Source organism: Pecten maximus, chromosome 3 (assembly GCF_902652985.1).
Source record: "Pecten maximus chromosome 3, xPecMax1.1, whole genome shotgun sequence".
Taxonomy (NCBI): Eukaryota; Metazoa; Mollusca; class Bivalvia; order Pectinida; family Pectinidae; genus Pecten; species Pecten maximus.
The window spans coordinates 42126491-42141873 of record NC_047017.1 but is presented as its reverse complement, the minus strand read 5'-3'; the positions used below and the strand labels follow the sequence as shown (position 1 = coordinate 42141873).

The following is a 15383-nucleotide window of genomic DNA, read 5'->3' as shown; positions in this document are numbered from 1 at the left end:
AATTCCCTGACCTTGGACATATTTTTGCAGTTCGTGTGTGATCTAGAAAATATTTGGTGAGCAAAAAAAATTGTAAGAAAAACTATGCCACAAACTCGATGACCTGCGGCCAGAGACCTCTCTGCCTGCGGCAAATGACCCGGATCAAAGATGGCGGAGGGGGAATTATGCAAAATAAAACTGCCTGAGGACACACTGAAACTTACAATGTATATCTACCACAATGTCAGTATAGAGAGAAAGTGAACATTCAAATATAGAAACATTACCAGAAGACCCACTGAAACGAAGAAACATAACTGTTATAATAACACATCTTACTACACACGAAACGAATGGGTGCCCTCCCTTGGTGAAGTTCTTTTTCAATGAAGGGTGAAAATCAGACTGCTCGACCTCGCTCAGTTTCCTACAAAAACAATTTGGCGCGTGTGGCATTCTGTGGTGGATTTTGATGTATAACACGGACACATAGACTATTACTGGCAGCCATGGCGAGTGTAAACTTGTCAGGTTTGTATCTTTTTCTATTTTACCCACATATAGGCGTGTTATTCGCGTACCAATTCATTGATATTTTGGATGTACAAACGTCGTGTTATCTACTTTCGCTTTCACTTTCTCGATCGGCAAACATTATTCAAATTCTATACTAATTGGATGTTTATATATAAGTAACACATCTTTAATTTTAGAATTTCTAAACAGATGAACATACGTTTATCAATCAACGACATTACTTGGTCTACGATCGTAATGGTAGGACTAGTACTAGTATATATGGACATGTACAGGCGTCTTATAAATTGTAGGCGCTTTGACTCGTTTTCAAACAACTTGAACTTTGCCTGTTAATTTCTTCCTGGAATTATAGATCATTTTATTAGATATTGTGCAAATTCTAGATGTTATGACCGTAAATTCTAGGTAATGACTTGTGAGAAAATTAACAGTGGACTTGTGTAACCCTCTATCAGATGCCAGTTATGTAATGTAAATGCACGTCGTGTAAAGGAGCCTGTTAGTCTGAGTTAATTTGATTCTAGTTATTAGCTTTTTATTGTTTAGGAAGTCTATGAATAGCTGTTTGATGGAAAAGAATTACATTTTGTATTTGAATAGTAGGAAAATCACCAGCCAATCCGTTTTGCGTTTAATCTGCCCTATATCAGTTAATAGGGACTCCAAGTTATTTTAAGTAAACTCAAATGCAGGTAGAAACTATTTAAACTACAAAATATAAAGGGCCAAATTTATAAAATACTCTGTTGTATGTCAAGCACTTTAGATCTGCTGTACATATGTTGATTAAGTGGTCTAAACATTATCATTTGCTATATCTGTTTCTGGATTTTTTTCTTTTTATCAAAGATGTAATTATTCACTAAATAATCAAATAACTGCATGTGTTTAACTTGACATCCACTTAGAAGTTCTGTGGCAAGTAAAAATATCTGAAACACAAAGTTATCATCTGAATGTCACTGAACAAAAAAAAATAGAAATATATTTCAATTTTAGATTCTGACAGTGAAGATGACAGACCGATGTTGGGTGGTAATCCAGGAATGGGGTCATTTGTCCAATCAAATAAGCATAAAATGGACGACATGGGAGGGGTCCACATGGAAGGACCGCCACTGAAAAAAACTAAAAAAGATAAAGGCAGTAGCTACACAGAAAAAGCTAAAAGAATGATGGTAAGTGAAGTTTCCATTAATTGTGCATTCATTCTGCACAGATAACATCATCATATATATTTTCTGTTCCAATGACTTTTATGTCTTATTCTGTCCATATTAATAGGTATTGAAAAAGCATATATCAAGATGATAATGCAGATTGAGAAATATTGATTTACATAGATCTGTTAAGTCTGTTATTGATAGGAGTCTATAAGCTTTGAAGATATTTTATTCATTTTGTTTCCAGGCATTGATGGGATACCAAGCAGGAAAAGGTTTGGGTAAAAATGAACAGGGCAGAACAGAAATTGTCGAGGCATCTAAACAGAAGGGTCGGAGAGGGTTGGGTCTCCATCTTGCAGCTCTGGAGCCTGATGAAGATGCTGATTGGGATTTTGAGGCAGAGTCTGTAAGTATGAATATGTTATTCTATCTAGGAGTATAAATATGTTTTCTTCTCTGTAAGTATTGATGGTGATACAATTTTGATGTCAATATGTATCATAACAATGTACAAGTAATATTATTGTTGATCGTAGCTGTTGAGGTTTTTCTGTTGAAGATAACTATAGACGAAACTGCTGACTGGCTCCCACATTGTGATGAAGCAGTACCTGACATTGAGACGCTGAGAGATTGGAAAATAATTGGTCCTGTAAGTATCAGATAATGTATATATATTTGAGCAAGTGTGTGTTTATAACTATGTAATAATATTAGGGCAATTTATTTATAATCTGGTGATAATTATTAGATACCGATAATGTTAAGTAGCCTTAAATAAATATAAAAGAATGTATACCTGTATATATGGTAGCTATACTTAGTTTGTTAATATGTGATACTGTTTGTGAGCAATAACACAATATGACTCTAGATTTGTATTTCAAAAAATTTTACTTTAAAGAAAAAACGAACCATTGATGATGAAGCAAAGTTCTGTGACGAAGATGTTCTGAGAGGTATATTGAATAGCAAGGTGAGTCTAATTAATGCAACCTATTGCATATTTTCTGACAACAAATTATGATACATGTGTTTATATTGACAGTCTGTGTCTATATTTGCAGTCTCTGTTTATATTGAAATTCTGTGTTAATATTGACAGTCTGTGTTTGACCAACTTGAACCAGAAGAAATGAGGAGAGCAAGAACAAAGTCCAACCCTTATGAAACCATCAGAGGAGTGTTCTTCCAAAACCGGTTAGAAACAGTGGTTATATTGTATCTAATGATTCCTTCCTTTATTATGATAATCTATTTAAACACTTGTTTCGACCAATGGTATGTACAGTAAGTGTAATACACTTGTCTTTTCCAGGGCTGCCATGAAAATGGCTAATATGGATGCTGTGCTGGATTTCATGTTTACAAAACCTGAGACAGTGGAAGGGGTAAAAGTCTTTTAATATTGATTTAAACTTTACCATGCACATGCAATTGACTGGTTCAGATCCACTGAGTAAATGTAATATGTGTAGTTATGCTGCATCAGTCCCACCCTCAATCAGACCTCAGATTTAATATACTAGAAAAGACCTGAAAATGTTTTTTTTTTAAAGTCTTTTTTTTTGTAAATCAACAGATTTTGAGTTGATTAACAAATAAAAACAAGTGATGTCAAAGTTAAGTATTAAAACATGTCCGAGTCTTTCTCCCAAATGGTGAGTGGTGGGAAGTACCTGAGTATTATTACTGGACTTGCATTTTAACACAGAATGCAATAAGTGATATTCTGTTTCAGTTTTGTTGTTGGTATTTGTGGTATGCAGTATTTCACACTGTTGACTTTTGCTGCAGTGATAACTGGCACATTATTCTGTGTGTAAATCGTATCAATTAATGGATTCAGTTGTTGTATGTGTTACCTTGTTATCATTCCAGAAATCTCTCATCAACCCTGGAGAGCTGCTGTACTTTTCAGACATTTGTGCGGGACCTGGAGGGTTCAGTGAGTACATTCTATGGAGAACTAAAGGGGACGCTAAAGGCTTCGGAATGACACTTAAGGGCGCATGTGACTTCAAGTTAGAAGAGTTCTTTGCTGGTCCTGCTGAGATGTTTGAACCCCACTATGGTAAAATCATTAATGTGAATATTTTCTCCAAAGTCTTTATCACAATATTAGTTTTTAAAATGATAGCAATTATTATAAACAGTCATGTACATGAGATTTAAAATATTTCAGTAACTAAAATTCACATTTGTGTCACAAACTTTTTTTCATTCACATTTACTTTGATTTGTTGATAGGAGTGGGAGGCATGGGAGGAGACGGCGATATTTTTAACCCAAATAATCAGGCAGAATTCATCAAATTTGTACATGAAAGCACAGATGGACTAGGTGTCCATTTTGTCATGGCAGATGGGGTGAGTTTTTCTATATATGTAAAGTTATACATGTATAAGCAATCAAACATGACCATAATTGAAAAGATATTGTATATAAAAGCAAATTGTATTTCCTGCTCTAGACCTTTAAAAAACTCACTTCATATATAACATAGCTTATGATTAACAAAATCTAAATGATGTATTTACCTGGATATAGAATATTTAGATGGCAAAGATTTGACATAGAATTACAAGAATTATGGCAAAGAGCCAGTTCAAAGACAAATACGTATACCTCAAAATACAAATATCAATAAACCACTTCGTCCTTTCAGGGGTTTTCAGTGGAAGGACAAGAAAATATCCAGGAAATTCTCTCAAAGCAGTTGTACTTATGTCAGTTTTTGGTGGCAATATCCATTATCAGAACAGGTGAGTTTGTGTGTGTTTAATAAACACTTTAATAGGATAAAGTTTTTACAGGTAGCAGATTTTTTGAGGTGATTTGTGGGGTTGGAAATTAACGGGGAACTTCACCATTCATGTTCCACCAACAAAGTTCTAGTCCTTTCTAATTGTTAATTAAGACTTGATAGAAAGTCATATCAAGATATCATTTAGAATACTAGAGGACAAACTAACTGGTAAATATCCCATTAAAATTGATAGAATGACATCATGTAATTTGTGATTGTTACATCCTAAGTTATGAATGATTTGTCAGTGTCGAAGACTGACTGTATAACAATATAAACATGACGTAGTTTATTGTAACATACAATAATACAGATACAGGCATTGTGAATTTCAAAGAAAGAAGACATTAAATCATTATATAATATCATTACGTTTCAGGTGGTCACTTTGTGTGTAAACTGTTTGACCTTTTCACACCATTCAGTATGGGTCTGGTGTATTTGATGTATCGTATTTTTGACCGTGTGTCCATCTTCAAACCTGTCACCAGCAGACCGGCCAACTCAGAAAGGTACACATACAAATATAGATACTGTACTGTGTAGTTCAGCAGTCACTAGAATTTAAACTGGAATCATGTAGCAGTTAGTCATAATATATTTCAGATTATTTTCTCCAGATCAGTTGTATATTTTTAGCATATAATTTATGACAATGTGTGATGTTTTGATGACTGACCGTTACCTTTGTTAGACATATAATCAGTAAAAGTACATGTACATGTATGTCTTAATCTTCTGATTTCATCAAGCATCAAACTAAGGCCTGCTCAAATTGTGAAAAATGCAGAAATCACCTGATAATTTTGTTACTTTCTATCAGAACTAAATATAAATTTGGAAGCTCAAAATAGCATATATAATGTCAAACATTGATTGTCTTTTGAGGACTAAATACTATACACTATTTACATACAAATATGATACCTCTACATCATACATGTAATTGGTACAGTAACGGCATGTTTAAGGTCCTTTTTGAGTGACCTCTAGATCTGTAAACACCCTTTTACCTCCACTTTTTATGGGCTTGGGTAAAATACTTGATTACTGCAGATTTGTGACAATAAAGCATAATATATATACAGTTACTTTAACACCTATTTGAAATTACTGGAATCAGTATTCTAAAATCAAAGGAACCCTTGTTTCATTGTTAAGTTAAAAACCAGTATGATTTTAAAAACTATTTAAAAGTTACAGCCCTTAGTTTCATTGCTCACAGGAATTGTTTGAGGTTTTTTACTCGCATGCCGGCTTATTACGTATGTTCTGTTGCTTTGTTGCGATATAAATATGTGACGGTATAATGTGAATGATATTGATGAGCTTGGAGTAAAATTGAAGTCCTCCATCATTTGATACAGATATATACGACATGTTTAAGGTACATTGTGTGTCGGAACCTGAGAGAGGACAGAGAGGCTGTTAGACAGTACATGCATGAGATCAACTTGGACCTGAACAACTTCATGTCGACCACATCGGTGAAGGATGTCACTGATATTGTGCCAGACTCGTTACTGGAGGGAGACGCAGAGTTTTTCCAGTACATGTATGAATCTAATGTGCTGTAAGTACAACACTATGTATGTCTTAAACACTGTGGTAGGAATAGCAGTGCTATCTTATACACTACAGCATTCTCATTTGAACCGGGGAATTTTGCTAGTGTTTAGTTTTGTCTAAAAAAGTTATAGTGTACGGCAGGCAGGATCTAGGAAAGCTTAGGAACACTTCACTATTCTCCTTATTTGACTAACTACTAATAATACTGTTGTGCAAGATAGCCGTGAATATGCAATTTCTGCTATGATATAGTATATATATAATGCCGTGCAATACGGTGAGCCTACGGTCAGTCAGGTGCGGTGTGCGAAACACGTCCATATACAAGAACAACCATATGTAGACTAACCTGGACGAGTACTTCCACACATCACCTTCGGGCGAGTTGTCCAGATATGCCTACAGACTCAGACCACTGCAAACCAACTCGCCCCATAGAGTCACAACAATACTGCTACCTGTATTACATCTTATACATTTTATGTATGATATATATGTAGTGCTAATGAAATCCTCTTTATCATTATAATCCAACGTGTATATTTGTATATAGTCGTTCACATCATCTTATGGTTCATGTAAATGATAATACAAAATGTACCTGCATGTACTCATGAGAAGCATTTATAAGTTTTGAACTTGTGCCTATAATTGCTTTTGGCTAAAATATGTTTTAACATCTTGCCTACAGACTTGGTAGGCTGCAGATCACAAGCCTCAAGAAGATACAGACATTTACACAGAACAGGTGACATACTTTATCTTTTTCATGTCACAATGTTATGTACCATGTAGATTACAGAAATGATACAGTACTTTGTAACCAGTCTATATAGAATTAAAACGCTCAACCAGGCTCTTCTTTATACTATGTCAGATATATTATATCTTCAATGTTTATGTGATCCAGAAATGTCATTTTATCCCATTAAATTTCTTGAAATGTTTATGGATATATAGTGTTTCATGAATGATATTTCAGTGATTTGTATGAAGGGCGTCAGTCAAAAATTCGTCAACAGTGTTTGGAGCGCTGGCAGGTTTGTATACACGATTATTACTAGCTGTAGAGTTTATTATGATAACTTCTGGATCTGTGTCTGTAATATAAATCATTATCATTGTTTTATGATTTGTTTATCAATTTTAAATTATAAAAAAAATAAATTGTTAAAAATATGACATGACTAATTTAGTTAAACCGAGCAAATGAAGCCAATTTGATAGAGAATGGAGGTCTGTTGAATTGACTGGTAAAATCTATTAAGATTTAAAAATTACACATGCATGTACAGATGCATAAATAAACCTGTGTTTTCTTAGTGAAAGTCTTTATGAGTCATTAATATCATGATCACTGACTATTTTCTATAATTAACACATTCAGGTACCGGATGAAGTGAGATCAGCTCCTAGTAAAGAGGACCCATTCAGAAAATTTCAGGAAATCACACAGGTAAGCACTCGTTTACAAATTACAGGTAGTTGCAATGTATGTTATGATTGCATAGGCCCTGTTACATAACAACTGTGCGGATCATTACTCTGAAACATGAAGATACTGAAAATCTGACTAGAAGCATCCATATACATTTGTAGGTATGAGATAAAAATACCTTTCTCTTTTGATTCTGTAGACGAATTCATTTTATGGATTTATTTTATGTGAAATGATGTGAGTCATGGATACAGGCTATAAACAGCTGTAGACCTCATCCTAAAGGTACAGTACTGGTGAACTTGTCCTAAATGGCACCTTTATTAAAGGCACAGTACTGGTGAATCTGTCCTAAATTGCACCTTTATTGAAGGTATGGTACTGATAAACCTGTCCTAAATGTCGCCTTCATAAAATATACAGTACTGGTGAACCTGTCCTAAATGGCACCTTCATTAAAGGTACAGTACTGGTGAACCTACATGTCCTCATGCAATGCCACATTTATATAACTGTGTAACACCATAGGTTGTATATTGATCTACAGGCCACCTGTCTATAAAGGGCACTGTTCTATGGTGTTTTGACTGATCTTCCAATACAGGTTTCCATGTATGTTAAGTATAGAAAATCAGGGTCTGCCCTTTTGCAGCTTTTTTATTGAAAATCTCCAATTTATTTACATATACCGGTATTATGCTAGATTAAAAGTAGTACCCTGTACATATTCATGTATACAAAGTTATATTTTTAGGATGAAGATGATGATTTCTTTGGACATTCTGTCAACCATTTAACACACGAGAATCTGGCAGCGATAAAGACTCCCTATGACTACAGATGTTATGTTGTTGGAGGACTGGAGAGGAAGCGATGGTACATACTGGGGCTAGGGGTACGTACATATGACATGATTCTATACCACAAATAAACTATTCCAATGCATACATGTAGCTTACTGGAAACAAAATGAAACATTTCTTAGCATTTTGTAAAAAAAATAAAAACATTTCCAGATAACTCTCACTGGTATATTTATTACCTGCGGATAATAACCAAATTCATTGCTACAAAAGTGGCAGTTTATATGTATTTGATGAACCTAGCTTATTGTTGTCCAATTTTACTTACATAATGAAATTGTGTTAACAAGTATACAGATGTATAATCATCTGGATTGGAACTAAAGAGATTAAAAATATTTGATGTATTTACATGTTTCAAGTATTCTTGTGCAGAGTAGGCAATAGACAATAAAAAACACAATCTATGTTAAAGAAAATGTAGATAGCCTGCTTTTCCAGTAAACTCAGCTTTAAATGAGTACATGATAGGACAGTTAAGAAATGTCGTGTAAGCTGTACAGTCCCATGGAGCTGAGAAAGACATTGGCTGGTTACTGAGGGCCCAATAACCACTTGGAGAGGGTCATATTGCTGTGATATAGTGCAAAGGCATCTTCAGATGTAAAAGAAAATGTCTTCATGACGTATGTAGAATATTAAAGTAATGAGGCTAGAAATATGTACATAAGAATGATTTAATATTAAGATAGGATGTAAATTTGGATAGTGATACATTAAAATGTATATATACATGGGACACAATAAGAACTGACAGTGGTGCTTTGTTTTTTACAGCGGTCACATGTGTTTAAATGGGATGGGAACCCCAAAACAAAATGGAGGAAGATGGAAGAAAATATGAGAATTGAGCTGCCTTACAAGACTCTCATTGAAGTGGAGTTTGTTCAGGAGTTAAAAGGGGAGGTAAGTCTATGCATATATTGTTCAAATCATCAGGCAGAGTTGATTAAAAGTGAAGGTACTTATATACCCGTCATTCTGCACCTTAAAAGTGGTCTACAGTTTTAGGTAACCTGAAGCAAAATCTCTAGTAACCTGTTCTCATCGGGGTTTTTTTTTTGTGTCTTGTGTCGCCCATAAACAATTTACATTGTTGACATCTTCTCAGAAACTCCTGGACCAATTTCACTAAAAAAATTTAGAGACCTTTCATTGTCAAATGTCTACCAAAATTGTGAATTATATAGTGTCCACCCCGAGAGGTCTGAGGGGCTGGGCAAAAAGAGATCAAATTCACTGAGACTTTAAAAATCTGCTTCTCAAGGTCAAATGAGGTAGAATCAAATACTTTGATAGATATGGAAGAGTCCTAAGGTGCTTGAGAAAATCATGAATTTCATGACCCTGGGGTCTCACGTTTGCTCCTGGAAAGAGGCTAGGGTAATCTTTACTGTTAGAATATTTAGGGAAATCATATTTTTAGCATGATTCATTTAATATGAATATGATATGTAATAACAAATTTGGAAAGAATTATCAGTTGGAATGACAGTTTGATGGTATGCACTTGTTGGTCCTGACTGACCACCAGGGGCTGACGAGTGGGGCCAAAATAGGTTAAATTGACTGGAATACTTCGGAACTCATGGAACTGTAACTGCTCAGGGGCCTCTTTTTTCATATTACGATGGCTGATTGATAAATCGTGAGCCTCATATTGAAGGATTTGAATTTTGCATATTATATTATTTTTCAACATAATCCACTTCAATATCTATACCATTTTGCCAGCTGTGTCCTCAATGCCACTTTTATAGAACTCCATTTCTTGGCTGTTCAGAAAGTCACCTACTGCATGTTAGGGTTAAGGTTAGGGTGTCTGAAATAGCTGTTTTCTGTTTTGGAAATAGATGAAAGTCTGATGGAGGGAGATTAGGTGAATAAGGCAGATGTCCAATCAATATAAAGCCACAATCGTGAATGGCAGCCATGGCAATGACAGACTCTTTCACCCTAACTGATTTTGTCCATTTTGCAAAAGCCACTGTCTTGTTTACTTTAGAGTGCTATCTCGTTGATATAAACTAACCAAATGAGACCAGTCCTTGCATGGGTACACGGCCCTATATAGTCAGAGAATAGTAGGACTTAAAAAAGAACATCCTTGAGTACCTCCTTCAGTACGAGGCTCACAACTTATCAATCGGTCCTCGTATCTTTCATTTCCCAAATTCAAGATAAATATTTAATGAAATGTTGCACAGAATTTGTTGAATCTTTGAAATAAAAAGGATAAAAGGATTGATGCCTTTTTGATTGTATGACATTGCAGCATTAAGTACTTGTTGTCCTGTATGGGACCTGTTCCTTGTATTAGGAGTATTCCATTCTTGTTATAAGATTAACTAAGTCTGATGGCTAAGGCATGTTAATTTATTGTAATGACACTTATATATATGACTGTTGATGTTGCCAGGGTATGGGACAGGTAAGTTTGATAGGAACTTAGATTGATGTCTAAGGCATTGTTTGTTGTTATGTTGTATATGATCTTTGACCTTGCCAGGGTATGGGACAGAAGAGGCTGATGACACTGCATGCCCTAGATGCTATGTTTCTATATGGGAAGAATGTCAGGAATTTACACTTTAATGAGCGGTATGTAGACTTGATGGCTCAGATGTATAATAACAATAAAATTCTATATATATACTGGATATTTAATGGTTTCTCATTGAAAATAACATATATTTCACGAGTATGACAGAATATTGATATTTACTAAAAAAACAAATTAGGAACATCGAAAAATTCATATTGTCAAAAAGTGCGAGAATCAGTCATATAATTCATGACGTCATCTATTTGTGACGTTACTCCACGTCAAATTGACAGCGCCATTTTTAAATGGCTGATCAACACAATTTAACCATTTTCTGCTGTTATTGGAGAATCTGTGCATGTAAAGCTAAAGTCAAGTGAGTATTTTTGTCAAATATTTTATGAATATTTCAGAAATACAGCAAAATACCCCATATGTCTGTCTTTGCTTCAATTGGAAAAAATCAGCAAGTTTCAATGAGGTGAATACAAAGGTTTGCTCTGATTGATCAAAAAACGAAAAACTTCGCTGCAAAAATGCAATAAATACATGTGGTATCATGTACATGTACAAGTATATTATTTCAGTCGGGAAACTGTGCATATTTGTGATTATCAAAAATTGTGTTATTTTGTAATCTACAGAATGGAAAAGCTAAAGAAATTTGTGAAGTCTATCAACAAACCAACAAGATCAGATCTGGTCCAGATCGTGGTGCCAAATATCTTCAGACTGGAACACATTGAACAGATATTTGAAAGGTAAGCTTTAATAAAATGTTTGAACCCATTTCTCATTGAAATCTGTTGCATATTATATATTGTCAGTTGACCTCTGTTTGAAAATGAAATATTTTCATTTCAATATCAATTAAGCAGTGTCATAGCTTAGGTTGCCAGGAAGAAGGTAAAAAGTCAGACAATCGGAACTATCATTGTTTGTAGGTTGGCAATGAAGAAGGTGAAGGGATCAAGTCAGCCCAGACTATGTTATTCTCCCCCAGACCGACCAGATGGCAGAAGCTTTCTACCAACTGGTGTCTGCTTTGTCAAAACTTGTAAAGGTGGGTTATTCTGAAAAGACCTTAAGCTTTACAAAGACTCATAAAAGTCAGTTGTTCTAGAAAGACCTGTAACATTTACCAAGATTTTGTAAAAATGGGTGGCTTAGAAATTAATCACCACATAAGTTATGCTTTGTTAAGTTTTTAAAGGTTGATACCTAATAACGACGTTTCCAAACTTTAAGTGTAAACATTAAGTTCAAGAACCATTGATGCATTAATGATTATATCAAACCTTTTATAAACACAACAAGTTATCGGCAGAAAAAGTATTTGTATATTTGAAATGCTATGAGGGAATTGTTTTAAGGGTTCTAAAACTCATTTTATCAGTTTATTCTATAACTGCATGTTTAATTCTATTCATAGATCCATGGACTATTGCACTGAGTAGATCTCAGGGCAGGAAATATTTTTATAACCTCCTCACTAAAGAATCAAAGTTTGAAATTCCGAGAGAAAGCATAGCCTCAGTAAGGTAAGTGATTGCGTACAGCATACATTTTGTATGTTATTCAATATTTTTATCGATAATTTAGATTTGGTGATCAAAATATCTTTTTGAATAACATACCACACATGGTAAAAAACTGTGAATGAGTTTTGATTGGCTGGCACATTGACCAGGCTATTTTTTTATCATGTTGTTATGTGTTTTGATTGGCTGACACATGGACGGACGTTTCACGCGAATTATGCACATGTTGACCCTGACTGACCCCTAGGGGCTGATAGGTGGGGATAAAAAAATCGCGAAAATGATAACTCACAGAAAATAGTTCTCATTTGTTTGTGATATAGCTTCATTTTGATACAGATTTCCATAAATTCATTTGTGAAGATGATAAATTTGTTCATTACTTGTTATGATTTGTGATAAATTATGATGTTTCAACATGTTTCAAAATTTTTCAGTTTTGCGTGTTATTTAGCGGCATTTCGCTACAGGTCATATCCTTATGCCAAATTGATAATATAAAACTCACGAACAATTGTAGTTGTTACATATGAATTTTTTTTTATTTCTCGATAGTTATTTTTCAAAAGTTACAGAAAACGCTCGCTAAAGCTTGTGTTTTTCGTAACTTACAAAAATGACACTCGTTGTGTAACCTTATAGTTTGGTACATGTAATATCAACAACTTGGATATGCCCAAGATACATCTTTATGTTTGAGATTTGGTGTACCATATTTATCGTTCTGCTGTTCCAATAGTTGAGGGATTTGATAGTTTAGAATTATCAAGACTTTACTTTTTCTCCATCTAGCTGCGTTGGTATTGAAATTAAGTGTGGGCATGTAAATGATATTAGTGTTAACAACAGAGATCTATTTAGTCATCCCATAAGTATTAAACCCACCATAACGGGACATGTGTTAGTGGATGTGTATGATTGGCCCACCAAAACGGGACACGTGTTAGTGGATGTGTATGATTGGCCCACCATAACGGGATACGTGTTAGTGGATGTGTATGATTGGCCCACCATAACGGGATACGTGTTAGTGGATGTGTATGATTGGCCCACCATAACGGGACACGTGTTAGTGGATGTGTATGATTGGCCAACCATAACGGGACACGTGTTAGTGGATGTGTATGATTGGCCCACCAAAACGGGACACGTGTTAGTGGATGTGTATGATTGGCCCACCATAACGGGATACGTGTTAGTGGATGTGTATGATTGGCCCACCATAACGGGACACGTGTTAGTGGATGTGTATGATTGGCCCACCAAAACGGGACACGTGTTAGTGGATGTGTATGATTTGCCCACCATAACGGGACACGTGTTAGTGGATGTGTATGATTGGCCCACCAAAACGGGCCACGTGTTAGTGGATGTGTATGATTGGCCCACCAAAACGGGATGTGTGTTACTTGTAGTTGATTTGTATGATTGGCCCACCATAACGGGATACGTGTTATATATAATTAGTGGATGTGTATGATTGACCCACCGTAATAGGACACATTTTAGTGGATGTGTGTGATTGGTCATCAATAATGGGACATGTGATAGTGGATGTGGGAAGGATTATTCGGGAGGTGTATTTGATCTTAATGGGTGATTTACTTGCAACACAAACGATATGATGTATGGAAGGGTTTTATTGAGGTATTGGGGAGGATATTCATTTATTGATAAATACACACACAAATGTTTTCCCCATACCCATGGAGACGCTTCCATGTGGCTGTGCTTGCAAGAACACCTAGATGATTACTAAATAATGTTGGAGGAGGTATTTATTTCTGTGATTAACACACAGGGACACCAAGCTGAACACGTGGTGGTGGGTTTGGGAGGAAGGCGTGAAGATCCACGACAGTCAGACGTTCCATCCACACCCAGCTAAAGTATCAAGGGACGATTTGGTCAGTGTCATTCAGGGACTGTTGGAGAAACTCACTGGTCAACGGTGATCCACTGGACAGTGCTCATGACTGATCAGCGGTAAAACATTCAAAGGGCAGTGGTGACAACTGACTTGTCTATCTTATCAGTCATTCACTGGTCAACAACAGCTGACAGTTAGCGGAAACTGTGGTGGCAATCGGATGATCAGCGATACAATTAACGAGACAGTGCTGGCAATCGGATGGTCAGCGATACAATTAACTAGACAGTGCTGATAAGAAAGTGGAGATAACTCCCATTCTGACAATAAATACTCATATCGACACAAACAGCAATCGGTAACTATCATAATGTCATAGGAAACATCAATGGATCCAGGCCGTGTAATCGGGATTCAGGTGGGATATCTTGTGTCGTGACGTGCCATTTAATACTTGTAGCAAGCTTGTCTTGAAAATGCGAATGAACCAAAACGTTGTATTTGTGTTTAAATAGACTTTTTCGTGTGATAAACGTACTGTTCTCCGAATATTTCTAATGCGCCCGATAAACTACGGACATGGTAAGATGACCCATATAGTCTGCAGATCCACACGTGGTAGGACAATATTCCATAAGAATTTGTTAACTGATATCTTTGTAGTTGTGCAGCTACAAAAGTTGTTTGTAGAAATCCCATTAGTTGTTCGTATTTGTCAGTTGTGTGTTTACGGACGTTGTTAAGTTATAATCTCGTACAATATACACATTTAGTTGAGTATATACGGATGTTTTAGAAGAGAGGAATGAGATTGGCGGGTGTGTGTTTATGCAAGGAGTTTTATAAATTACGGATGTTTGAGAAGGTGTACGTTAGCAACATTATCAACAAGTGACATATGATATTTGATGATTTACTCAGCGTTTTAACAATAAATGCAATTCAAACCCTAAGTTATATTTGTTATTGCTTAACTTTACTCTGTCTACTTGTTACTATGGTACAGCGCTATCATCTGTCATCGTGATCAGGCAAGTGATCATGATATTAAACATCTGTT

General features: G+C 35.4%; 1 protein-coding gene across 1 annotated transcript; it reads left to right on the top strand.

The window, feature by feature from the left end:
* The first annotated feature begins 366 nt into the window (after positions 1-366).
* Positions 367-15276, top strand: LOC117324235 (cap-specific mRNA (nucleoside-2'-O-)-methyltransferase 1-like). The gene is made up of 22 exons (XM_033879990.1): positions 367-513; positions 1522-1700; positions 1933-2094; positions 2248-2340; positions 2593-2664; positions 2794-2888; positions 3007-3079; positions 3570-3762; positions 3939-4057; positions 4357-4453; positions 4877-5009; positions 5885-6070; positions 6758-6814; positions 7049-7106; positions 7454-7522; positions 8259-8399; positions 9145-9273; positions 10877-10968; positions 11557-11673; positions 11857-11975; positions 12345-12453; positions 14255-15276. Exons 1-22 carry the CDS (start codon positions 492-494, stop codon positions 14406-14408), a joined length of 2469 nt encoding a protein of 822 aa, XP_033735881.1. The 5' UTR covers positions 367-491; the 3' UTR covers positions 14409-15276.
* The last annotated feature ends 107 nt before the right edge of the window (positions 15277-15383 follow it).